At 46.8% G+C, this 26563-nt stretch overlaps 1 protein-coding gene across 1 annotated transcript in view; it reads right to left on the bottom strand.

The window, feature by feature from the left end:
- ATG16L2 (autophagy related 16 like 2) overlaps nucleotides 1-26563 on the bottom strand; it is a 579847-nt gene that overhangs the window by 349506 nt on the left and 203778 nt on the right. The window contains exons 8-9 of the mRNA XM_086933798.1: nucleotides 16342-16404; nucleotides 13525-13587 (exon numbers count right to left, since the gene is read on the bottom strand). Of these exons, the coding sequence (XP_086789924.1) occupies nucleotides 13525-13587; nucleotides 16342-16404 (126 nt within the window). The remainder of the gene's footprint in view (nucleotides 1-13524; nucleotides 13588-16341; nucleotides 16405-26563) is intronic.

Raw genomic sequence — 26563 nt, 5'->3', positions numbered from 1 at the left:
CCTAAAATTCTATTATTGTGGAGTACTTTATTCCAAAAGTGGATATTATCAGGAGGCGCTTTAAGGAATCGAACCGATGAGCCTAACCTAAGTCATAGAAATACCTCCTTTCCCTTTAAAAACTCGGCACTACTAACAGCCAATAATAACGGCCGCCTTTAAAAAGACCCTAGAGTGAACTAATCAGCGCTGCCTTTTCAAAAAGCTGACCTGCTGGGAGCGGAAGCCCTATCGGCAAGACCCTTCGTTTGTCCCGGTAAGCAATCGCGTTCGCCGTTTTTGCTTTAGCGTAGGAGAAATTTATTCCGCACGCAGTGTTAAACCCTTGCTCCTTTCATGATAGGAGTAGCGGACGTGCTTCATAACTAGAAGACAGCGCGTGTTTCGCCACCTCCGTATTTCAGGAATCGAACCACGAGAGGGAACCACGAGGATAAACCGGCATTAGGGTTTATCAGCGCTACAACTGCTGCAGGTAAACTAACACGCAATACGGAGTGCGCCACAACCGTAAATGTTTTACCTGTTTTAGCTAAATTGGTTAAATAAGTCCCCTTGTGAAAACGTTAACGTACAAGTGAGAAAAGGGTGCGAAGCTGTATAGCAGCAAACAGTATCTTGTACTTAAAAATAAACTTGTCTTTAGTGGAAAATAGAATAAACATGGAATAGCCCTTAAAAGATTCGCCCCTTTTTCTTCATTATTAGAAACCAAATTAAATCGGCAATTCGTCGGAGAGACAGACCTGACGCCCAGATATATACTGATAAAAAATGCCTAACATCTGCTAACCATAAGGAATGAGTGACACCGCTATAAGGCAGCGCCTAAACTAATCTTGGTAAGCATTAATAACAGCTGCATCCTATATGCAGAAAATAAAGGGAACTTCAGTAAGAACACTAGCTCGAATTTATGTTGGCTATATTTTTTCATTATTAGGTTCTTAACTGTATAACAGTACATTAGTCATGGTGACGCAATGAGAAACAGACCCCAGATGAAGAATATACATTAACTCTCTAGGGGTAAGTCATCATAAACATGCCCACATCAATACATAACTAAATATATAAGTTGCCTTTAGCTAAAATGTATGTTTTTTTCAGTAGGGAATTGTCACCTCTCTGGTCTCTTAGAGGGAAAAAAAACCCAATACTACAAGAGAACAATACTGCTTCTGTACATTAGTACTTCTTTAGGTAAGATAGTAAAATGCATGGAATCATGGTGTTTACAACCTGATTAGAATAAAGGCTATTGCAGAACACACTAGGAGTATTCTTTCTGTCCTCCTTTTCCAATTCCTTTTCCTACTCTTTGTCTATTCTTATATGTACAAGCTGATAAATTTTCTCAGAACAAAAATCGAAAAGAAAGTGATGTAATGCTAACAAGTAAATACATTATGAAAAAAGAACAAATAAGTACCACATTAATTCTTTGAACCAGTGATTATGAAATCTGTGAATAAGAAAACGGTTCTTATCTATGTTTAATCACACTAAAATGAATTATGTAAAATATGAGTGTGAATCGTGTAAGAAAACTGTTCTTATCTTTGTTTAATCACACTAAAATGAATTATGTAAAATATGAGTGTGAAACGTGTAAATAACTAGTCATGTAGTGTACCTCCCTGTTTGCACACATTGAACATAATAAGGTTTGTTCTAGAGAATTGTTTTTACACATAGGTGTTTGTTATGTATAATAGGCGGTATATCAAATACTTAAATACCTTTCTTACCAATAGAATTGTGGAAACAACAGGAAACTAGTTCAGTTTTATCATTTGATGATAGGAAATGTAAATAGTAAAACATTGTTATGATCTCTTTTACAGAAATTGATGGTAAAGTCCTGATGAAGGCATACTCTTACATGTCGAAACGCGTCGACTGGATACCATCTAATCTTTTTAATTTTTTGTGAATACATATGTATCACTTCATGGCAATTTTATCAAATCTGATTAATGCACTGAATTTTATCATTTTCTTTTAATTATATTAAAAATGTATTTTTTCTAAACTGCACTAGTTTGGTTGTTTAATCTATTGTGTAAATAAGCATATGCCTGGGAGCGTTGTTTCACATACATTAACCTGGATAGAACTAGGTTTAATTCCCAAGGAGGAGAAGGATTTCGCACAGGGGGATACACTTTCTTCAACCCCTGGAGGAAGTCCTTAACCACTGGAACCTGAAAGAAAGACATCTGATCAGGTGATTTTCTGTATGCTACAATGGCTGACAAATGCACTCTAATAGAAGTGTACTTTAAACCAGCAGTTGCCAGGGAAAGGAGGTATGGTAAGATGACGTCCTCCTGCCCTTTAGTCGGATCTAAGTGATGATCCCTACACCACAAGTAAAACCTTTTCCACTTGAACGCATAGGACGCTCTCGTGGAAGGTCTCTTAGCCTCCTTTAAAATGTTCATGCAATCGGGAGGCAAGTTCAAATGTCCATATTGCAGGAACTCAGGAGCCATGCTGTTAGATTCAATGATGGGAGGTTGGGATGCATTATCCTCCCGTTCACCTTGCTCAACAGGTCCGGCCTGCAAGGGAGCCGTTTGCGTGGACACACAGACAGATGTAGAAGGTCCGGGTACCACCACTGCCGCGGCCAATCCGGAGCAATCAGGATCATTTCCATGTTCGACCTGAGGAGCTTGGAAACTACTCTCGGAATCAGAGCCATGGGAGGAAATGCGTATGCGAACGTCCCTGACCAATCCATTAGTAGAGCATTCCCCTGCGTTCCTGGCCGGTGGAACCTAGGCGCGAAGGCGTGGCATTTGGCGTTTTCGTCGTCTGCAAACAAGGCTATGGATGGACGACCCCAGTAACGAAAAAGCTCTTCTACTACTTCGTCGTTTAGCACCCAGTCTGGCTGATCTTCGAAGTGCCTGCTGAGTGCGTCTGATTTTACGTTCAACTCGCCTGGTAGGTGCACTGCCACTACTGTGAGTCCTCGAGAGAGAAGCCAATGCCAGATTGTCTGAGCCTCTCGAGAGAGTGGGCGAGATCTTGTACCTCCTTGTTTGTTCAGATAGAACATGGTGGTCGTATTGTCCGTCTGAACTAGGACTGAGTTGGATTCGATCGCTGGTAAGAAAGCTTTGAGAGCCAGGAATACCGCTCTGAGTTCCAGCATGTTGATGTGGTATGTCTGCTCCTGAGCAGACCACTGGCCTTGAATTTGAAGCGGACCCATGTGTGCTCCCCAGCCTTGCAGGGAGGCATCCGTCACTATAGACTGGGAAGGAACGGGTTGGTGAAACGGTACCCCCACCAGCACATTCTTTCTCCGAGTCCACCATTTGATGGCATCTTTCGTTGCCTGGGAAAGAGTGATATGATCTTCCCAGCGTCCTGTCGCTTGGTCCCACTGATCCTCCAGAGCCTGTTGTAGAGGACGCATTCTCAGCCTGGCGTTTGGGATGAGAAAAATGCAGGACGCCATGGAACCCAGCAGGGATGCTACTTGTCGGGCTGTTGGAAGTCGAGACTCTAGCAGAATCCCACATTTCTGACTCATGGAAAAAAGTCTCTCCTCCGAAGGAAACGCTTTTCCCAAGCTTGTGTCCAGAACGGAGTCTAGGTAGTGGATGGACTGTGTAGGCCGCTGGACTGACTTCTCCAGGTTCACATGGAGGCCGGGCCTGTGTAGCTGGTGCAGGCACAGTTGTAGATCGTGCGTTACTTGTACCGGAGATGGACCTTTTAGGAGCCAGTCATCCAGGTATGGGTAAAGAGACCCTTTTTGTGAAGAAAAGCCGCCACCACTGCCATGCATTTGGTGAAGACTCGTGGTGCGGACTTGAGACCGAAGGGTAACATCTTGTACTGGTAGTGTTTGTTCTCTACGACAAACCTCAAGTACTTGCGATGTTGTTGAGCAATTGGGATGTGAAAGTACGCATCTTGCAGATCCACCGAACACATCCAATCTCCGGCTTGAAGATGTGGACATATTTGGTGAAGCGCTAACATGCGAAACTTTTCTTTGACGATGACCTTGTTTAATAGTCGTAGGTCGAGTATTGGTCTGAACTTGTCCTGATCTTTTTTGGGGACAAGGAAGTATCTGGAGTAAACTCCCTTTCCTCCTAGAGCGGGAGGAACCTCCTCTATCGCTCTTTTTTGCAGTAGGACTTTCACCTCTCTTCGGAGCAAGCTTAGCTGGTGAGGGCAAGAGCTCTTTGGAGGGATGCTCTTTGGAGGAGCACGGAAACGTATCTTGTATCCATTGCGCAGTATATTCAGCACCCACGAATCTTTTGTGATGCTGACCCACTCTGCCAGGTGTTGTGAAGCACTTCCTCCCACTGGAGTGGGTAACGGCGCCAGAGGAAGCCACTGTTCAGGTCTTTCCTCCTCTTGTGGTGTTGGAGGATTGTGGGTGACCTCCTCTACCTCTGCTGGGCTTGCCTCGAAACTGGGGTTTCCCTTGGTTCTTATTTTGGGACCAGTGCGGGGTTTGAACCCTCTGTTGAGCCCCTCTCCCCCTGTTGGTCTTGAAGCGGCGCTTGAATTCTTTTTTCTTCTCCAAGCCCACCGCCTTCACCGTATCCAGTTCCGTCTTCATTCGGGTCATCTCTTCGTCCACATGCTCCCCGAAGAGAGCAGAACCCGAAAAGGGGAGATTAAGGATGCGATGCTGAGCATCCGGCTTCAGACCTGTAAGGGGCAACCAGGCCGATCTTCTGGCACAAACCCTATGTGAATAGGAATGAGGCGAAAGCACTGCACCATCCGCAGCCGTGCTTATCATCTGATTCGCCACCAGACACCCCTCTGTAACAGTCTCTTCAAAGTCCTGCTGGTCTTCTTTTGGCAGTTTGGCTTTGAATCTTTCCATAGAGTCCCATAAGGCTCTGTCGTATCGACCCAGAAGCGCAGCCGCACTAGAAACCTTAAGAGTGGAAGCAGCTGAGTTGCAAAACTTTCGACCCCAGGAGTCTTGAGCTTTGCTGTCCTTGTCTGGTGGGACTGAAGAGGAACCAGCGACAGCGTGCGTCTTCCTCGCCACTGCCACAATTACAGAGTCTGCTGGAGGGTCAGATTTTACAAACACCGGGTCAGAAGATGCCGGTTTGTACTTCTTCTGAATGCGGGCTGGTACCGCTCTGATAGCCGCTGGAGTTAGGAAAACCTCTTTGACAGGATCCATAATCCCCGGGACTAAAGACAGCAGAGGACGGGAGATGGCTTTCTTGTGTAAAGTCTCAAAAATGACTGTCGTTGTTACTTGAGGGACAGACATTTCAATGTTCAGTTTTAGTGCTCCTCTTTGCAGTACATCCAGATACGTGCCAATGTCATCCACTGGGGAGGACCTGGACGTAGGACTGTCCGTCAACGTAGGGGAGTAGTCCCTTTTGGACGACCTGGTAGAAGAGGTAGATGAAGTAGACTGAGTACGTCGACGTCTAGGGTGAGCACTGTTTGTCCGCTCCCGCGATCTTTTTGAACGCTCCTCCCGTCTAGGAGAGCGAGACCTGATCTGATCTTCTGACCGAGGTCCCCTTATGGGAGATCGGGATCTTCTGGGAGATCTGGCTGGTGGTCTCACAGGTGATTTGCGCCTGGGAGGACTACGCTTGTCCATCTCCTCTAACAGATTCTGAAGAGGAGACCTGTGTTGTGGGCTGGCATATTCTTGCATACGTTTGGTAGCCCCAGAATTTCGCCAATGGTCTAAAGACTTGTACCATCTAGGTGACAGTCTGACTTGCTCGGCCGAGGGATCTGGCCGATGCTCAGGAGATCTGTGCACAGGACTTCTGGACCTTGAAGGTTCAGTTGAGGAGCCAGAGGACCGTGAAGATGAATGACGGGAAGCAGACTCCGTCACCATGATCGCATCTGAATGCCTTGACGTCGAGCGTTCTTCCCTCGCCGTCAAACGCCTTCGAGGAGTCGGCGGGTCGGATAATCTCGACCTCGAATGTCCATGAGAGGGTCTATGGTCTCTCGACATCGAGCGGCGATGAGCAGCCGTCGACAGAGTCCTCTGTCTCGACGTCGAACGGCGATGACCGGCCGTCGACGGAGCTCTCTGCCTCGACGTCGAACGGCGATACCCGGCCGTTGACGGAGTTCTCTCTCTCGACGTCGAACGACGATGTCCAGTTGCCGACGGAGGCTTCTCTCTCGACGTCGAAAGACGATGTCCTGTCCTCGACGGAGCTCTCTGCCTCGACGTCGAACGGTGATGACCGGCCGTCGACGGAGTTCTCTGTCTCGACGTCGAGTGCCTGTGCGACGACGGCAGAGGGGTATTGGGCACCCTCGACGCCGAGCGCCGACGAGGCACTGACGGAGACTGCGTCCTCGACGCCGATCGACGAGCTACTGTCGACGGCGGAGGGGTCTTGGTCCTCGACGCCGAACGCCGCTTCTTGGACGACGGCGGAGGGGTCACACTTCTAGACGCCAGTCGTCGCCTGGATGACGACGGCGGAGGAGTAACCTCCCTCGACGCCGGTCGTCGCCTGGTTGACGACGGCAGAGGGGTTATGGATCTCGACGCCGACCGTCGCCCGGTTGACGGCGTCGGAGTCGCCTTCCTCGACGCCGATCGTCGCCCGGTTGACGCCAGCGGAGGGGATTTGGACGACGGAGCTGGATCCTTCGACGTCGTCGACATACCTGGTCTTCTCTTCGACGGCGAGCCCCCCGTCGACGGTAGTTTAGAAGAGAAAAAATCCACCGTGGTTCTTTTCTCAGCGCCGAGCCCGACGCTGAAGTTGAAGGGTGTGAAGACTTCTTTTTTGAAGATGTATGAACCTTCTTGGAGCCTTTCTTCACCGGTGATCTTCCTCTTGAAGCCTGTGAGCCAGGCCATAAATGCGAATCCTCTCCCTGTCTTTGAGAGTTCTTCCTGACAGGTGCTCACAATGAGGACAGGTGCCTGGATCATGATCTTCAGGCAGACAAAGGATACACACGTCGTGGTTGTCTGATTTTGCCTTCTTGTTGCCACAAGAAGGACATTTGTCAAAGAGTGAAGGCATTCTCAGAAGAAAATGTTCACTAAACTGACTGAAAAAGGCAGTATCTTACTTGACTAGACGTTAACTGTCAAAGTAAGAGCAAAAGTTGTCAAAAGTGAAGTATCTTTCTGTCAAAAACCAGAAAAATAGTGGAGCTGTGTAACCAGGATCCTTCTCTGAAGGAGCCGGAAAGAACAACCGACCTAACTGTCACCCCTGGGGCATGATGGGATACAGGGGGTCATGAGTGCCTTAAAGGCACGGTGTCAGTTTATTGCTATTCAGCTACAGGTTAGTTTTTCAGTCTTTTTAGACTGTGTGTTTGCAATGCAGCCTGGGAGCTTCCTATGCTTCCAGTGAGTTATGAGAATTTGTACTGCTTTATGAGCATTAAAACAGTTTCTAAACAATTTTTGGTGTTGTTTCTCATGTTTCTAATGCTTATTATTCATGTATGGTGGAAATTCTTCACAGCATATTACAGCTCTGATTTGGCTGCTATTGCATGTGTTTTATATATATATATATATATTAACGCGTCAGGCAGCTGGTGTTTAGACTGTGAAAGAGAACAGCACGCAGCAATCCTTCATACCTTCGAATCGACCTATGCTTGAAGGTCGTGCTTTTTGTTCGAGTGACTCTCAATTGAAGGCACAAGCAGGAGCATACATTTTTCAGGCGGCTGCCTTGCCGCCGAGAGTGCACCACTCCACCTACGAGGGAGGCCACGGTGACCAGTATCCACAGGCCACTACTACGTGGGGCAGAAAGCAAAGGCTTGAGAAGGGTTCTGCCGGCTGGGGCCCATCCTGGGCTTTAATTCAGCAGTATTCTAAGAGCACTGAATAGAACCGGGACTACAAATTCCAGAATACCAAGCGCAGCTTCATCCTGAACAGCCCACAGAGGGCGTGCCATAATGTATTCATTGGACGTTAAAAGCGGAGACCGGTCTGTGCAAATCTTTCACCACACAGCCTTTGAGAAAGAAGAAATTCGAAACGCGTCGGGCAGCTGGTGTTTAGACTGTGAAAGAGAACAGCACGCAGCAATCCTTCATACCTTCGAATCGACCTATGCTTGAAGGTCGTGCTTTTTGTTCGAGTGACTCTCAATTGAAGGCACAAGCAGGAGCATACATTTTTCAGGCGGCTGCCTTGCCGCCGAGAGTGCACCACTCCACCTACGAGGGAGGCCACGGTGACCAGTATCTACAGGCCACTACTACGTGGGGCAGAAAGCAAAGGCTTGAGAAGGGTTCTGCCGGCTGGGGCCCATCCTGGGCTTTAATTCAGCAGTATTCTAAGAGCACTGAATAGAACCGGGACTACAAATTCCAGAATACCAAGCGCAGCTTCATCCTGAACAGCCCACAGAGGGCGTGCCATAATGTATTCATTGGACGTTAAAAGCGGAGACCGGTCTGTGCAAATCTTTCACCACACAGCCTTTGAGAAAGAAGAAATTCGAAACGCGTCGGGCAGCTGGTGTTTAGACTGTGAAAGAGAACAGCACGCAGCAATCCTTCATACCTTCGAATCGACCTATGCTTGAAGGTCGTGCTTTTTGTTCGAGTGACTCTCAATTGAAGGCACAAGCAGGAGCATACATTTTTCAGGCGGCTGCCTTGCCGCCGAGAGTGCACCACTCCACCTACGAGGGAGGCCACGGTGACCAGTATCTACAGGCCACTACTACGTGGGGCAGAAAGCAAAGGCTTGAGAAGGGTTCTGCCGGCTGGGGCCCATCCTGGGCTTTAATTCAGCAGTATTCTAAGAGCACTGAATAGAACCGGGACTACAAATTCCAGAATACCAAGCGCAGCTTCATCCTGAACAGCCCACAGAGGGCGTGCCATAATGTATTCATTGGACGTTAAAAGCGGAGATCGGTCTGTGCAAATCTTTCACCACACAGCCTTTGAGAAAGAAGAAATTCGAAACGCGTCGGGCAGCTGGTGTTTAGACTGTGAAAGAGAACAGCACGCAGCAATCCTTCATACCTTCGAATCGACCTATGCTTGAAGGTCGTGCTTTTTGTTCGAGTGACTCTCAATTGAAGGCACAAGCAGGAGCATACATTTTTCAGGCGGCTGCCTTGCCGCCGAGAGTGCACCACTCCACCTACGAGGGAGGCCACGGTGACCAGTATCTACAGGCCACTACTACGTGGGGCAGAAAGCAAAGGCTTGAGAAGGGTTCTGCCGGCTGGGGCCCATCCTGGGCTTTAATTCAGCAGTATTCTAAGAGCACTGAATAGAACCGGGACTACAAATTCCAGAATACCAAGCGCAGCTTCATCCTGAACAGCCCACAGAGGGCGTGCCATAATGTATTCATTGGACGTTAAAAGCGGAGACCGGTCTGTGCAAATCTTTCACCACACAGCCTTTGAGAAAGAAGAAATTCGAAACGCGTCAGGCAGCTGGTGTTTAGACTGTGAAAGAGAACAGCACGCAGCAATCCTTCATACCTTCGAATCGACCTATGCTTGAAGGTCGTGCTTTTTGTTCGAGTGACTCTCAATTGAAGGCACAAGCAGGAGCATACATTTTTCAGGCGGCTGCCTTGCCGCCGAGAGTGCACCACTCCACCTACGAGGGAGGCCACGGTGACCAGTATCTACAGGCCACTACTACGTGGGGCAGAAAGCAAAGGCTTGAGAAGGGTTCTGCCGGCTGGGGCCCATCCTGGGCTTTAATTCAGCAGTATTCTAAGAGCACTGAATAGAACCGGGACTACAAATTCCAGAATACCAAGCGCAGCTTCATCCTGAACAGCCCACAGAGGGCGTGCCATAATGTATTCATTGGACGTTAAAAGCGGAGACCGGTCTGTGCAAATCTTTCACCACACAGCCTTTGAGAAAGAAGAAATTCGAAACGCGTCAGGCAGCTGGTGTTTAGACTGTGAAAGAGAACAGCACGCAGCAATCCTTCATACCTTCGAATCGACCTATGCTTGAAGGTCGTGCTTTTTGTTCGAGTGACTCTCAATTGAAGGCACAAGCAGGAGCATACATATATATATATATATATATATATATATATATATATATATATATATATATATATATATATATATATATATATATATATATATATATATATATATATATATATATATATATATATATATATGTGGGGCACATATAATATAGTGTTTCCGGGGTCCCGCACATGGGTGGGAATATTCTAATACTTAGGACTATTGATGAGGATCCCCTGGAAGAGAACTGTAAAGACAACTGAATCAGGGCAATTTTCTTTTTTGTACACTAGAGCACTATTGCTAAACTACAATTCATAATTAACTATGGACTCAATTGAGGAGGAGCCTAGCTCGCAACCATGATGGCCGCCTGATTCCTCGGCTCCGCCGACCCTCTCGCCATTCTCCCGGTTTCCGCCCTATCCTGTTGTCTATCCTGTGAACGAGTGGTGGTAACGGAACTGGGAGACGAACCCGGATCTACCGATGTCCTTCCCTGCTCGATCCCGGCAGCGAGAGTGCTGCGCGGCTGTGCCGGGTCTTTGTTCTCTGACTGGCCGGCCCTGCTTGCAACAACAGCGGCCATTACAGGCGGATCGGAATCGGCTGAATACGCGTGGCAGGCGCGTCTTGTACCTTGCATCCTGCTTCACCGCTTCGCAGGCTTTGGGCACCGCCGCTACGGGGGAAACATTGTATTGTATCTTCAGCCCGGGGACGGCTTGCTGGATACTTTGTTTCTTAGCGAGTAGTGTTGGGCGCCATTTTACAGCCTGCATTTATCTCCTGTGACGGCGGACCCTGGGCTGCTATTGAAGACGCGGACGTCTGCCCACGCTACATCGACACTGTGTGGCCATGGAGTGTGCTTCCCTTGTTCCCCCGGTCGGGCTGTGCCATGGTGTATATCGGCGTGGTGACCAGCTGACTGTGGAGGGTGATGGCGGCCGACTACCGTCACGGTGCTCTACTTGTTCGCCTTGTGTGCAGAGGAATGCTGTGTCCCCTCTCCCTGATACACTGGTGCTGATTGGTGACATTTTGGGAGCCCTGGGAACTCTGAGAGTGGCTTTCGGTACTGCTGCCCGTGAATTGGGAGACCGGCTAGATGGGATTTTATCCACAGCACCCTTGCCTGACCACGGACGCCTCTGGGAGCAGGACACTGTGCCACACCATGCTTCTGCCTACTGTCCCTTTTTCCCGGTTGCTATTGATACACTGGGGGTGCGAGACCCTACTACTGCTGAGATGCCGGCAGTTACATCCTTGGGGAGGCTTGAAGTTTCTGGAGCTGCGATGTTGCAGGGGGAAAATGTCCGGGCGCCTTGTTTAGCGACTCCTCTCGGGGTTACTGGCATGACTTGCTCCCCTATCCTGGAGTGGTTCCTATTGACTGGGCTCGCCGATTTTGGAGGTTCACTGATGTGCGTTGCCTCCTCCTGTACCACTGTTATCTACATGACTGTGTGTCGGATGGCCTTTGATGGACACCTCCCCGCTCGGATGTGGTCACTTTGCTTGCTCGCCTCTTCCAAGATGTCTACCATGCGGCTGGACTATGTCGCTGCTTCGCATCGCAGGGGGCAAGGCTGAGGGTGTCTCCTCTCATGTCCGGACAGTTTTCGCTTGTACTGCTGGGATGCTGATGGACTGCCGGGGATATTGAATATGGGTATTGTATTGGTGGCGGGGTCTGGGAACTGGCGGCCGGAGTGATATGTGCTGGTAGTTTTGGGTGTATCTCTGTGGCCCTCCTCCGGTCTTCTGTGTATTACGTTATTTCTTTTTCTTTCTTCTCCCTTTTCTGTTCTAAATTTCGGGTTCGATTTCTGGGCGACAGGCACACTGCTGGGGGGTGGGGGGGGGGGGGGGGGGGGTAGGCCGTAGCCTCCGCATGCGTGCAGGGTGGGGGGTTGGGGGTGGGGATTTTGTTTAGTTTCAGTTCTATGGGCCTTAATTTCCTTCTTTTCTTGGTTTCTCTTACTTTTTCCCTTTCCTTTGGGTCAGGCCGGTGTTTAGGGGTACCGCAGCGTATTCTCTCCGCTGCTTATGCTGCTATTTTCGTGGATTTGGGAGTACTGAGTTTGTGGGGCGGGCGATGGCCAGCATGTACTGTTTGATTGTGCTACTATCCTGATGAGTATTATTTTCTGCTGCTTTTTCAATTATTCTCCCTCGTTCTGTTGCTAATTCGCTGGTTCGTTGCCTGCCATGTGCTTTCGGTGGATTGACTGCGTCTGATCCTTCTTATCTAAAAACTTTAAAATTAACCTAATTCCTCCTGTACCCGGCGGTCCCTCTTTCCATATGCTACGCCCTGGACACTTTTCGCGTTTCGTAGATTGGGACTGCTGGGCTGCTCTATCCTTACTTTTTGTGCTATTAATTGTTTTTGAGGCCGGCCCATGTGGTTGTGGGCCCGTACCTGTATTCTTATGATGCACAATAAAGGTTTCAAAAAATTTTAAATTTTTTTTTTTAAAAAAATGGACTCAATTATGAATGATGACTGATGGAATGCAGAATAGCTATAGTGCTCTAGTGTATTTTGTGAATCATAAAGGTGTTTGGTGTTTGAACAGCAGGGATCGAACTGCTGCAACGCGGAGGCACTGAAAACTTAGCTCCGGCTTTCTTCACTTAGTGGGTGGGGGGCAACATTCTTGTATCATTTCTGACAGCTACTTTTAAACTTCTGTGCTTTTAAAAATTCACTTACCTTTTTGTGTTTTATGCCCTTGCACGCCCCGGTCCACCGCAGCCTTGTGGCTGATTGTTGTGGAGGGCTAAGGTGAGAGCTAGGACCAGAAACCCTCACTTCCGGTAGCACGCAGAGAGACGCCAGCTTGAGGGTGGTCTAGTTGTTGGGTGCTCCCTGCTGCCTACTTAAGTGCGACATGCTGCGCGAGCGTCAACATATTAGATCATCAAAGGAGTTGATCAAGTGGTGTGAATACCACTCGGGTGTTCTTGTGAAAGAATCTCTTGGAACCTCGCTTATGTCACATCAATGTGATATCCTCCTTGTTGTGTTTTATAGTGTTGATGTCAAAGTCTACTTTGTGTTGAGTCTTTTCTAAATAAAGATTGATATTCTGGCGGGGTTTAGAGGTACATATGTATGTAATATCGTAGTATGAATTACATATTCATTCGTTTTCAATAAATAGAAACATTTTGCATTTGGTATTCTGCTCCCTCTTTTTTTCTTCTTTTTCATCCTTTTTTCTTCTTTTTCATCCCTTATCATTTGTATTAATGTTCTGTTGGGACCTTTGACTTTTTTTCTATTAGCACATAATGTACATATATATTAATAATTTCTAGCATGAGTCACCCTTTCAGCATTGTTGCAACCTCTTTGTAGCCTGCAGGTCAAAGGTTTGAATCCTAGGCAAGGATTAGCCTTTCATTAATCTAATGTCAATATCTTTATAATGCACCACTCTGTGAAAGTGAGGTGAGGTGCAAACTACTATTTCGTCACATTCCCATTATTTAAACAAGTGCAAACTTACTGTGTAAAAGTTTTGATGAAACCATGGAAACTTGATGCGCGTGGCTCTACCGAAGAAGCAGATCTAAATTTAAAATGGAATATAAAAGGCACAATGAGAAAAAAACATATTAGGTTTTATGAGTATTCATCAACTGAGTCTAATCGAAGGCTGAAAGTGAGATTAAGCTTAGCCCAAATCCTGCTAAATGTATTTTTAAAATCTTAAAAGACCTTAGTATCAGGAAATCTTCGGTACCTATAAGCACCTCAGAATTGCACTGTGAAGAACTGGCCTCCTTCTTTGTGGAGAAAGTACGCGCGATCTATAGGTCCTTTTCCCCCACACCCAGTTCTTGTATCTACACCTCTTCCAGATTAGGGCCGATCTCTAGGCTTATGGCTATCCCTGAGCTTTCCTACGAGGAATTCAATAGGCTGAGTGGAAAAATCAAGTCCGGCTCTCCTGACGATCCTCTAAAGCATGTTCAACTTAGGGAATCTTCCTCGCTTTTTCTTGACCCCTCTTTGTCAGATCATTAACTACTCTTTTTCGTCCGCCGTGGTACCGGCACAGTGGAAACAGGCTTGGGTGTCCCCCATTATTAAAAAGCCAACCTTGGATTCCACCAAACCCGAGAATTTTAGGCCTATTTCCCTTCTTCCCTGGGTGGCAAAGGTTGCGGAGGCACATGTCAACATCACACTTACAAATGTCCTGCTCTCCAATAACACTCTTGATGCTACGCAACACGGCTTCCGCTCAGGCCATATCACAGAGACAGCGCTCCTAGCTATGACTGAACACCTGCGGACCATCCTTGACTCTGGTCAAACGGCGGCACTGATCCTGCTGGATCTTAGTGCTGTCTTTGACACGGTCTCGCATGGTGTTCTGCTCCATCGTCTGGAAGAGGCAGGAATTTCGGGCCTGGCTTTGGAGTGGTTTAGATCCTTTCTAACCGGAAGATCCTTTTGGGTATCCATCCCCCCTTTTCTATCCCAGGTACGCTCCATCGAGCAAGGGGTACCTCAAGGCTCGGCGCTGAGCCCCACGTTGTTTAACCTTTATATTCAGCCACTGGCGGTGGTCGCCAGGCAATGGGACCTTTCAATGGTCTCATATGTGGACGACACACAGCTAGTGGTTGCTTTGGCGGAAGGTACCACCCTGAATGCCTCTAGGTTTAGAAACGGCCTAAAGGCCGTTGGGGAGAGGATGACCTCTAATTACTTGCAATTAAATGCAAGTAAAACAGAGGTTTTGCTAGTCGGTAAGAATGCTAACCTCTGGGGTGAGCAAGGGTGGTCGAATATCTTAGGCAAAGCCCAGGAACCAAAGAAGGAAGTAAAAAACCTGGGGGTGTGGATGGACTCCTCTCTTAGTTTCTGTATTCACACTAAAAAAGAGGCAAGTACATGTTTTGGCCTTTTACGGTGTTATAAACCTTTCTTGAAATTTTCTGATCCATCAACCCGCCAGCTGATAGTCCAGTCGACTATTTTTTCTTGCCAGGACTATGCTAGTTCCTTGTTACTCGGGGCTAACCAAGCGGAGATCATTAGGATGCAGCGTATTCAAAATGCTGCAGCCAGAGCTTTGGTAGGACTTCCACGATTCCATCCTACCGCTGAGACCATTCGGAGACTTCATTGGCTCCCTGTGGGGGAGCGGATCCAATTTAAGACTCTTTGTCTTTCTTTTAAGATCCTGAAACTTGCCACACCTAATCTTCTCTGCAATTTGTTAACCCCATATGTTCCTCCGCGTGCACTGCGTTCCCTAGGGCAGCACCTGGTGGTGGTTCCGCGGGTGAAGCGCTCCCGAGCGGGAGGTCGCTCCTTCCGCTATCTCGCAGCCAAACTGTGGAACTCATTGCCGGTCCAGATACGGAGACTTGAGGATTTGCTGAATTTTAGGAAGGCTATTAAAACTCACCTCTTTCCTCCAAAGTAGGCGAGTTTGTTGTTGTTATGTTGAGTTTTCCCGCCACTGCAACCAGTTTTATTTTTGCTGTTGGAAGCGCCCATAACAAAACATAGATGCCAACAGCAATAGAGTCAAATGTGAATACAGAGTTTGGGAATGATTCATGGGGGAGCAATCATATACCTTAAAATTGGTCTTTTTTGCTTCACTGGTTTTACCATAACCCTTCATCTGAATCATGTGTAACCTCCTCCCAGTCCTGATGATGGTCCCGATATTCAACTTAAACAGGGCTGAAACGTCAACATATTAAATCATCAAAGGAGTTGATCAAGTGGTGTGAATACCACTCGGGGTGTTCTTGTGAAAGAATCTCTTGGAACCTCGCTTATGTCACATCAATGAGATATCCTCCTTGTTGTGTTTTATAATGTTGATGTCAAAGTCTACTTTGTGTTGAGTCTTTTCTAAATAAAGGTTGATATTCTGATGGGGTTTAGAGGTACGTATGTATGTAATATTGTAGTATGAATTACATATTCATTCGTATACAATAAATAGAAACATTTTGCATTTGGTATTCTGCTCCCTCTTTTTTTCTTCTTTTTCACCCTTTTTTCTTCTTTTTCATCCCTTATCATTTGTATTAATGTTCTGTTGGGACCTTTGACTTTTTTCTATTAGCACATTAATGTACATATATATTAATAATTTCTGGCTTGAGTCACCCTTTCAGCATTGTTGCAACCTCTTTGTAGCCTGCAGGTCAGAGGTTCGAATCCTAGGAAAGGATTAGCCTTTCATTAATCTAATGTCCATATCTTTATAATGCACCACTCTGTGAAAGTGAGGTGAGGTGCAAACTACTATTTCGTCACATTCCCATTATTTAAACAAATGCAAACTTACTGTGTAAAAGTTTTGATGAAACCATGGAAACTTGATGCACGTGGCTCTACCAAAGAAGCAGATCTAAATTTAAAATGGAATATAAAAGGCACAATGAGAAAAAAAGGTTTTATGAGTATTCATTAACTGAGTCTAAACGAAGGCTGAAAATGCATGCTTACAACCAGTGGGGCTGACTACTTAATTAAATGGAATATTACCAGCCCAGTCAAAATATATGACAAGCTCAGATTTTATAAAATAGCAATTTACTGCAAAAGCAGAACAAAAGAATATACAAAATCAATATGTACATGTGCACCTGTGACACTTGTATGCAAATGAAACCATGCACAAATATCTACCACCTAAACTGCCAGAGACTCCGGCTTTGGGGAAAGAATGGAGTACCGGCAAGGCACATGTTTGCAGCCATCATTGACCAAGATGTAACCAAATTTGCATGTGTTGCAAATCCACATGTGTACATATCCTTGGGTGGCCTGTCCGACGTCTTGTCAGACTTCTTTGAGGCCTTGAAAGGCGGTCTTACCTTCGCCCCAATAAAGTTTCAGCAACTTCTCCTATTGTAGAATGACTCATCCCTTGGATGTGGAACATAGGTTGAAGCCTTCAAAAGCTTCCTGCAGTCCTCCATTTAAGGTTTGGCAGGGGATTTCCTAAAGATTTACAATAGAGGCACAAGAGGCCAGGAGAAGGATGATGGTGCTGGTGCCACTCACTATATGGTCCAAAGTAAGCTGCCTGAGAGGGAGAGGAGAGAGCACAGGGGTCTCCATCCAAGAGCCAAAGGACGGCACCATAGATCAAGGGGAAAATGTGTGAACTTCTGATTGGCTGATGTGTTGTTTTTAAGGTCAATATGTAACTAAAGGGTCTGTTTGAGGCCTTTTTGCCTTGTTTGACGATCACTGCTATTTGAAGGCTACTGAATGGTTCTCAGCTTGACGGGACAAAAAGATTACAGTGTGTGGATCTATGAAAGATTCCAATGCTGAAGATAATGAATGTTTCACCATCAAAGTTGCTGTCTCTGTGACGGGACGAGTCAATTTGGAGAAACAGTAAAAGCTGGTTTATGGGACCCCCTTTCCCTCCTCCAGAAGGCTGCCCTCAGGGGACGCACTATAAGTGCACCTCCTATGTGCCTGATTGCCTCTGCGCTTGGGTCAGTAATAGGGTGCAGAGGAAAACCAATACCCTTATTTGCATGGGGCCATAACCCCATGCTAATGAGAGAACGCCCTCTCACGATAACTGGCACTACATGTCCACCAGTGCTATCAGTATTACAGAAGGGGACGTCCAAGAGTCTGCGGTCCCTTCTGTAATACCTAGTGCCCCAGGGCACACAAAGCAAGCACACACATCTGTTGTAAGCCCCAACACACAATCCATGATACACCCCCAGAAATGTCACAATTGATAGGGGCAGTTGAGGAGCAGGAAACTTCAGAAGATGTAAGTTGAAGAGTGAGACTTAAGAAGGAGGAAACCCATTGAGGCTATACAGAAAAGATTCATTTTCTATAACAAAAGTGGTACTTATGTACACTAGGTAGCTGCAACAGGAGTGAGATCTTGGAAGAGGGAAACTGTTGAACGTGTACTGTGGAGAGTGCGACTTTGGGGTGAGGGAGAAAGATAACCCAGAAATTATAGGGGACACACAGAGATCCCAGAAAGAATGTTTTGGCCAGATACCCTCTAACCTGCAAAGAGAAGAAGACTCCGGGACAAGGAAGAAAGCTCCATAAGGTGCAGCCTAGTTTGTAGAATGCAATTATTGAGAACCCCTATAGAATCCTGATAACAGCATAAGGGGATGAGAGGGGCTGCCCCCACTTTTACACTAGATGGATACAATAGCTATAGAGAGGCCTATAGGAAAGGAGGGGATGTGCCAGAAGGAATCAAACTCCAAGCCCCAAAAATGAGTGGTTTTAATACAAATTGGCACATTTCATTTATTTTACATGTTTTTTTCCAACATAAAAACTATAATTAAATCTAACATTTTGTTTGGTGGGTGTCTGCCTCTTTCACCTCTACTGGCAATCCCAGCATATTTCAATAAAGTTGCAAGGAGTGGAATGTTTTAAAATATCTACTTGTCCTAGGGACAAGAAGGAAAAGAAATCTACTAGATCTGTAAAAATATCCACTTGTCCCTTTTGGTGGCATGTAGTAAGATGTCAAATTGTGGGAGCATTCTTATAAAGTCAGAGGTTAGGGCTCTTATCAGGGTTTGGGTTTTAGCTAGACTTTGATTTTACCACCTTCTGCAAATTTAAGTATGGGGTTAGAAGGTGGCGGGAAATGGTAAACTAACATGTTTAAAGGTATTCGCAAACTACTTTCCAATCTCTTCCGGCACTGGAAAACATTGGAAATGTACTCTGTCCTGACAAGGAGAGAAGAAAAACCTTTTCTAAGGTGGTGAAAATCAGTGTAGGGAGTGAATTTGCAATTACTTAGTAGATTTTCGCTTCAGCAAATATACAAATGAATATTTGTTCATTTGAAAATGTAATTCTAAAACATTTGTGAGGAATATGGTTTCTATGCCGGGTTCTGGAAACTCTTGTGAATTCCTCAAGTCATAAATCTGCACAAACATAAGGACACGTGTCCGCGGGTGCATTTTTGTGACTGAATAGGACCCCCAATTTTATTTTCATGTCGCCTATAATTTTCCCTAAACTAGTTTTACACTGACTCTCCATTATTCCTTTTTTAAATTAATACTGGCATGCTAAAGGATGCCTCGGAGAAATTTTATTTTAAATTTCACAACAGTTTAGCAAAATGATTTGCACATATTTTGTGTACATCTTATTTTAAAACAATCATATGCTTTCATCAGTATACTTGTTTTTTTAAAAATAATTATGTAACATTTTGCAAGCCTTAATATAGGCTCAATTGTTATATTTTGTTAACATCTGTACACAGAAACTACTGTCAGTGATGCAAGCTGAGCTTGCAACTCACTGTATTTCTTTAAAGCACTAATAGTAAAATCTTTAGTATCAATGAATCATATACACAAGTTTGAACAACTTTCATATATGGACTCAGATCTTGCCTTTAGTGTCACACAATCCCGTTCACAGATTCATCCTGTGGTACTTTAAAGGGTTTGTGTGCAGCAAGGGGTTGGCCCTACTCGTCCAACAATCAAAGGAAATATCTAAACTTGTTGCCTTGACCCCAAACAATATGTGCTGTGTGTCGGGTGGCAGGAATGCCACACCCTGGAATAGGAGAATTTCATAACGGCTTTTAAATCCTTGTGTGTTTTTCTTAGAAAGTACAGGACTACTAAAGATTCTGGATCTCTATTGTACGCCATCCATTAGCCCCCACAAATGGAATGCTGAGGGGGTGTGGGGGCTGCTAACAGTATTAGTAGCCACCCAAGATCCAAAAGAAGGCAATGGAGACTGGGGGAAGGACACAAGCTTTGCAGGGGCCACTCTTAACTTAGAAGGAGCTACACCAGATTCAGAGAGAGGGATGGTAGTCACAGATGGAGGCATCAGAGACCAGGAAAAGGATACATGAGAAGAAGGATGTCACTCATGATATAGATGGAGCCACCAAACGTTCAGGGAAAGGTTGGAGGATCCACCCAAAGATGGCCAGAGAGACCCGGGGAAGGATGCTTGAGCCTCAAAGGCCACGATGATCCAGAGTAAGTCACCATGGAGCGATGAGTGAGTTCAAAGGTTTCCATCCAAGAGACAGAGGGAGGCTCCAGCGTTCAAGGGAAAGATGTGAGGGCAGAGGGACTGGGTCTTGAGCACAACCAATTTGTATAGTAAAAACAAAGGAATATACTAGGTGCAGAAACTGAAGAAAATGCCTCTTTATAATGGTTGTGGCACCTGGAATACTTGACATAACTTAAATCAGGCCTCAATTTCCATTCCCATCAAAACAGAGACCATCCTTTGCCCTTTAGGTCCTTCCTTGAAGAATAATCACACTTTCTGTTTCTTCAACAGAGAATACTGAAACCATAGATTTCAAACCTAAAGGAAGCTGCCTTCAATTAAACCTAGTTGAAAAGTCTACAGAATCAAGATTGACAACATGTGGTTAATAACTCTCAAAGCAAGTCAGGCAGGTAAAAGGAAGTAGCGAGTCTACAACGATCTCGGACACTGCCAACCCCCACACTAGAGAATGACCACAAAAACACATACCAGGTACCCTTGGGTGATGATAAATATAGAGTGACCCACTTGGAGTAGGTTTTACTTTTACTCATCTCAAGGACCATATTATATATTGTCTACGAAATAGAGGCAACAGAAGGTTAACACGCATTTGCAATGCAATAGGTCTCGCATTAGGAAAGTGTGAGCTACTGGTATTGTAAATGACATGTTTTTTAAATATGTGTTAGCTTTGAAAATATATAAATTATTAGCATTGTTATTCACAAAGCCAATAGCTTACACTTTTCTAATGCGAGTCCTATTGGCTATGGCAATGCTTGCTGGTAGCAAGCTGTAGCCATTACAGCCCCACTAACCTTTCCATTGGAGTTTACCATTCTAGAATGGATTTCCTGTTCAACTTCAGCCCAGGCTGAGATTTCTAAATCATTACCAAGTAGGCAGTCTACAGGCAAGTTTGATGACACTGCCACTCTCTTTGGGCCAGTGACACCTCCCCAGTTGAGACTTACTACTGCCAAGGGATGATTTGGTTGGATTCCATCAGTGCTTTTGTGGTGCTGAGTGATGCTGTTGTGGTGCTGAGTGATGATGTGGTTGGGCTGAGTGATGTTGTGGTGTATTAGAGTGATGCGGTGGTGTATTAGAGTGAAGTGGTGGTGTATTAGAGTGATGTGGTGGTGTATTAGAGTGATGTGGTGGTGTCCCAGAGTGATGTGGTGGTGTATTAGAGTGATGCGGTGGTGTATTAGAGTGATGTGGTGGTGTATTAGAGTGATGTGGTGGTGTCCCAGAGTGATGTGGTGGTGTCCCAGAGTGATGTGGTGGTGTCCCAGAGTGATGTGGTGGTGTCCCTGAGTGATGTGGTGGTGTCCCTGAGTGATGTGGTGGTGTCCCTGAGTGATGTGGTGGTGTTCCCGAGTGATGTAGTGGTGTCCCTGAGTGATGTGGTGGTGTCCCTGAGTGATGTGGTGATGTCCCTGAGTGATGTGGTGGTGTCCCTGAGTGATGTGGTGGTGTCCCTGAGTGATGTGGTGGTGTCCCTGAGTGATGTGGTGGTGTCCTAGAGTGATGTGGTGGTGTCCTAGAGTGATGTGGTGGTGTCCTAGAGTGATGTGGTGGTGTCCTAGAGTGATGTGGTGGTGTCCCTGAGTGATGTGGTGGTGTCCCGGAGTGATGTGGTGGTGGTGTGTGGCGTTCAGCAGTGTGAGGCGTGCAGCAGTGTGAGGCGTGCAGCAGTGTGAGGCGTGCAGCAGTGTGAGGCGTGCAGCAGTGTGAGGCGTGCAGCAGTTTGTGGCGTGCAGCAGTGTGTGGCGTGCAGCAGTGTGTGGCGTGCAGAGTGATGTGGTGGTGTCCCCGAGTGATGTGGTGGTGTCCCCGAGTGATGTGGTGGTGTTCCCGAGTGATGTGGTGGTGTTCCCGATTGATGTGGTGGTGTCCCTGAGTGATGTGGTAGCGTCCCAGAGTGATGTGGTGGTGTCCCAGAGTGATGTGGTGGTGTCCCAGAGTGATGTGGTGGTGTCATGCAGCAGTGTTTCCTTCATGCAGGAGTGGGCAGCATGCAGGAGTAGGCAGCATGCAGCAGTGGGCAGCATGCAGCAGTGGGCAGCATGCAGCAGTGGGCAGCATGCAGCAGTGGGCAGCATGCAGCAGTGGGCAGCATGCAGCAGTGTGAGGCCTGCAGCAGTGTGAGGCCTGCAGCAGTGTGAGGCCTGCAGCAGTGTGAGGCCTGCAGCAGTGTGAGGCCTGCAGCAGTGTGTGGCGTAGAGCAGTGTGTGCCGTGGAGCAGTGTGTGGCATGCAGCAGTTTGTGGCGTGCAGCACTGTGTCGTGCAGCAGTGTGTGGCGTGCAGCAGTGTGAGGCGTGCAGCAGTGTGTGGCGTGCAGCAGTGTGTGGCGTGCAGCAGTTTGAGGAGTGCAGCATTGTGGCGTGTAGCAGTGTGCAGAATGCAGCAGTGTGCAGCATGCAGCAGTGTGAAAATGCAGCACGGTGCATCAGTGTGTGGCGTGCAGCAGTGTGTGACGTGCAGCAGTGTGTGGCGTGCAGCAGTGCGAGTAATGCAGCAGTGTGCAGCTTGCAGCAGTGTGAGGCATGCAGCAGTGTGAGGCGCAGCAGTGAAGCGTGCAGCAGTGTGCAGCAGTGTGAGTAATGCAGCAGTGTGAGGCGTGCAGCAGCGTGAGGCGTGCAGCAGTGTGTGGCGTGCAGCAGTGTGTGGCGTGCAGGAGTGTGTGGCGTGCAGGAGTGTGAGGCGTGCAGCATTGTGTTATGCAGCAGTGTGAGTAATGCAGCAGTGTACAGCAGTGTGTGGCGTGCGGCAGTGTGTGGCGTGCTGCAGTGTGGCGTGCAGCAGTGTGCAGCATGCAGCAGTGTGAGGCGTGCAGCAGTGTGAGGAGTGCAGCAGTGTGCAGCATGCAGCAGTGTGAGTTATGCAGCATTGTGCAGCAGTGAGGCGTGCAGCAGTGTGAGGCGTGCAGCAGTGTGAGGCGTGCAGCATGCAGCAGTGTGAGTAATGCAGCAGTGTGCAGCGGTGTGAGGCGTGCAGCAGTGTGAGGCATGCAGCAGTGTGAGGCGTGCAGCAGTGTGAGGAGTGCAGAAGTGTGTGGCGTGCAGCAGTGTGTGGCGTGCAGCAGTGTGTCGTGCAGCAGTGTGCAGCATGCAGCAGTGTGAGTAATGCAGCAGCGTGCAGCAGTGTGAGGCGTGCAGCACTGTGAGGCATGCAGCAGTGTGAGGCATGCAGTAGTGTGAGGCGTGCAGAAATGTGTGGCGTGCAGCAGTGTGTCGTGCAGCAGTGTGCAGCATGCAGCAGTGTGAGGCGTGCAGCAGTGTGAGGTGTGCAGCAGTGTGAGGCGTGCAGCAGTGTGCAGCATGCAGCAGTGTGAGTAATGCAGCAGTGTGAGGCATGCAGCAGTGTGTGGCGTGCAGCAGTATGTGACATAAGGCAGTGTGTGGCGTGTAGCAGTGTGTGGCGTGCAGCAGTGTGAGGCGTGCAGCAGTGTGAGGCATGCAGCAGTGTGAGGCGTGCAGAGGTAGAGAAAGAGAGGTAGAGAGAGGTAGAGAGAGAGAGAGGTAGAGAAGCGGCAGCCTTTAAAGTCTGATGGCGAGGTACAGACAAATGGTGGTGTTTGACGTGGCTGGCCTCGTGCACCCGCCTGTCTCACATGTACTGTGGCTAATCCGCAGTTTTGGCAGACTTTTCGGACTGCTTACTAGAATCTCGCCAGCAATGCGCAAGCGCATTGTCTCAGCGAGACCTAAAAAGGTAATTTGCTTTTAATATGTAAAATGCAAATCAGAGCCAACAAAGTCTACTTGTTGAGTAAGAAGCAGAGTTCATACATAGCCGCATGTGACGGATGCCTGCAAATAAGAGTTATGCAGCATTGTGCAGCAGTGAGGCGTGCAGCAGTGTGAGGCGTGCAGCATGCAGCAGTGTGAGTAATGCAGCAGTGTGCAGCCATGTGAGGCGTGCAGCAGTGTGAGGCATGCAGCAGTGTGAGGCGTGCAGCAGTGTGGGGAGTGCAGAAGTGTTTGGCGTGCAGCAGTGTGTGGCGTGCAGCAGTGTGTGGCGTACAGCAGTGTGTCGTGCAGCAGTGTGCAGCATGCAGCAGTGTGAGTAATGCAGCAGCGTGCAGCAGTGTGAGGCGTGCAGCACTGTGAGGCATGCAGCAGTGTGAGGCATGCAGCAGTGTGAGGCGTGCAGTAGTGTGAGGCGTGCAGCAATGTGTGGCGTGCAGCAGTGTGTGGCGTGCAGCAGTGTGAGGCGTGCAGCAGTGTGAGGCGTGCAGCACTGTGAGGCATGCAGCAGTGTGAGGCGTGCAGTAGTGTGAGGCGTGCAGCAATGTGTGGCGTGCAGCAGTGTGTGGCGTGCAGCAGTGTGAGGCGTGCAGCAGTGTGAGGAGTGCAGCAGTGTGCAGCATGCAGCAGTGTGAGTAATGCAGCAGTGTGAGGCATGCAGCAGTGTGTGGCATGCAGCAGTATGTGACATAAGGCAGTGTGTGGCGTGTAGCAGTGTGTGGCGTGCAGCAGTGTGAGGCGTGCACGGTCGGTTTTAAAGATAATAAGGATAAATTGGGTTTCCTTCATGCTCAAAAGGCAGATATAATCTGCTTGCAAGAAACTTGGGTTGATGGAAGTGTTATTTTGGATAAAGATTATTTTGTTTTGGATTGTAGCGCAACCAGCACTAGAAGAGGCCATGCTAAGGGAGGATTAGCATGTTTATTATCTAACAGATTGCAATGGAACTTTACTCATTATTTGGATCCAGGAAAAATGTTTCAAGCAATAACTTTGAAAGATGTTTTTGAAGATTGTCCTAATAGATTGCTGATTGTGCTAAATATTTATATTCCTCCCAATTGTTGTTTTAATAATGGTTTAAAAACTTTATTCACTTTCTTAACAAAAGTTTTGGAGACCTCACCTACTCCGCATGTGTTAATGTTTGGGGATCTAAATTGTAAGGTATCTAACAGTGGGTTGGAGTTGTTTAGAAATATTCCGTTGGAAGAGTCTCTGAATATACCTTCAGCTCAATTTCCCCCAAATATTAAAACTGACAAAAGAGGTAAACTTATTTTAGACGGTTTACATAATGCGGACTGCTTAATTGTAAATGGGAGGCTTCCGTCTGATATTCCGGCAGCTTTTACTCATAAATCTAATAAGGGAAAATCTATTATTGATTTTATCATGATAGATTATGCCGGTTTTCACCTATTAAAAGATATGAAGGTCATTGAATCGAATCTTAGTGACCATAATGTATTGATGCTTTCTGTTTCTATTAGTCTTCAGAAAGTGGTTCCATGGAGGCTGGATATAGATTCTGTGAATTTTGACTCCAGCACAGGGAAATGTTTTTGGAACATCAGTACGGTGGAAAACCTGGCACCTCTCTTGTGTAATACTGTCGAGAATCTTCCTCTTTGGGAGGGGAAAGAGTTGTATTGTTTTGTAAAATTTTTAGACTCTGTAACAGCTTGTGCAAAAGAGAAATCAGGTGGGAAACAGTCCTTTGTAGCTCCTTACCCTCTGCGGGCTATAAATAGAGAAATAAATAAAATTACAAGGGGGCAATTTTTATGTTTTACTCGAGAAGCTAAGTTTAGGTTATCTACCCTGAAAAGAAGGAGAGTTAGACTCAAGGCTTGCTTAAAACGCTCTAAGGAAGATGACCTCTGGATTCAATTGAGGGAAGCTTCTTTTAATCACCAAAGTAAGACCTTTTGGTCCTTAATTGGCAAAGGATGCGGTACTAGAGCCAGTTCTACGCCCATTGCCATCGAGGAACAGGTATGGGTTCACTATATTGAAAAGTTGTACAGTAATAATAAGTCTCAAGGTATTAATGTTGAATTTGAAGATGCTGCGGCTATACTTGACGGTCCGACAGAAAAAGAAATCGAATGTGCCATTAAGAATATGCGTTCCTCTGGGGCGATGGGGCCTGATAAAATCCCAATACTAGTATTAAAAAAGCAGAGTGAACTCTGGAGTAAAATACTCTTTCCCGTGTTTAAATTCTGTTTTTCTAACGGAACAGTCCCCCCCTCCTGGAAAGGAAGCATTATTGTCCCTTTATATAAAAAAGGGGCAAGAGATCTCCCACAAAATTATCGGCAAATTGCCCTGCTTGATGCCATCGGCAAGGTGTTTGCAAAGTGTGTGCTTTCTTTAATTAACGATTGGGTATTTGAACATAATATTCTGCCTCTGGAGCAAACAGGTTTCAGACGAAATCATGGAACCTTAGATAACCTGACCGCATTGCAAGTTATCAATGAAAAATATGTGACAGTGCGGGGTGGTCAGGTTTATGGCGCCTTTATTGACTTTACCACCGCGTTTGATAAAGTAGATAGAAATCTGCTGTGGAGAAAGTTAGTTAATCTTGGTATGCCTGCTTCCCTAATTAATTTGGTCCGCGCCCTATATTCTGACACCTGGTGCAGAGTCTTACTTGGAGGTGATCGCGGCGCTTCCAAATTAATCCAAACATCTAATGGGTTGAAGCAAGGTTGCCTTTTGGCTCC

The sequence above is a fragment of the Lissotriton vulgaris genome, chromosome 8 (assembly GCF_964263255.1).
Source record: "Lissotriton vulgaris chromosome 8, aLisVul1.2, whole genome shotgun sequence".
Classification (NCBI taxonomy): domain Eukaryota; kingdom Metazoa; phylum Chordata; class Amphibia; order Caudata; family Salamandridae; genus Lissotriton; species Lissotriton vulgaris.
Note: the sequence above shows the minus strand (reverse complement) of the source record. Positions and strands in the feature narration are given on the sequence as shown.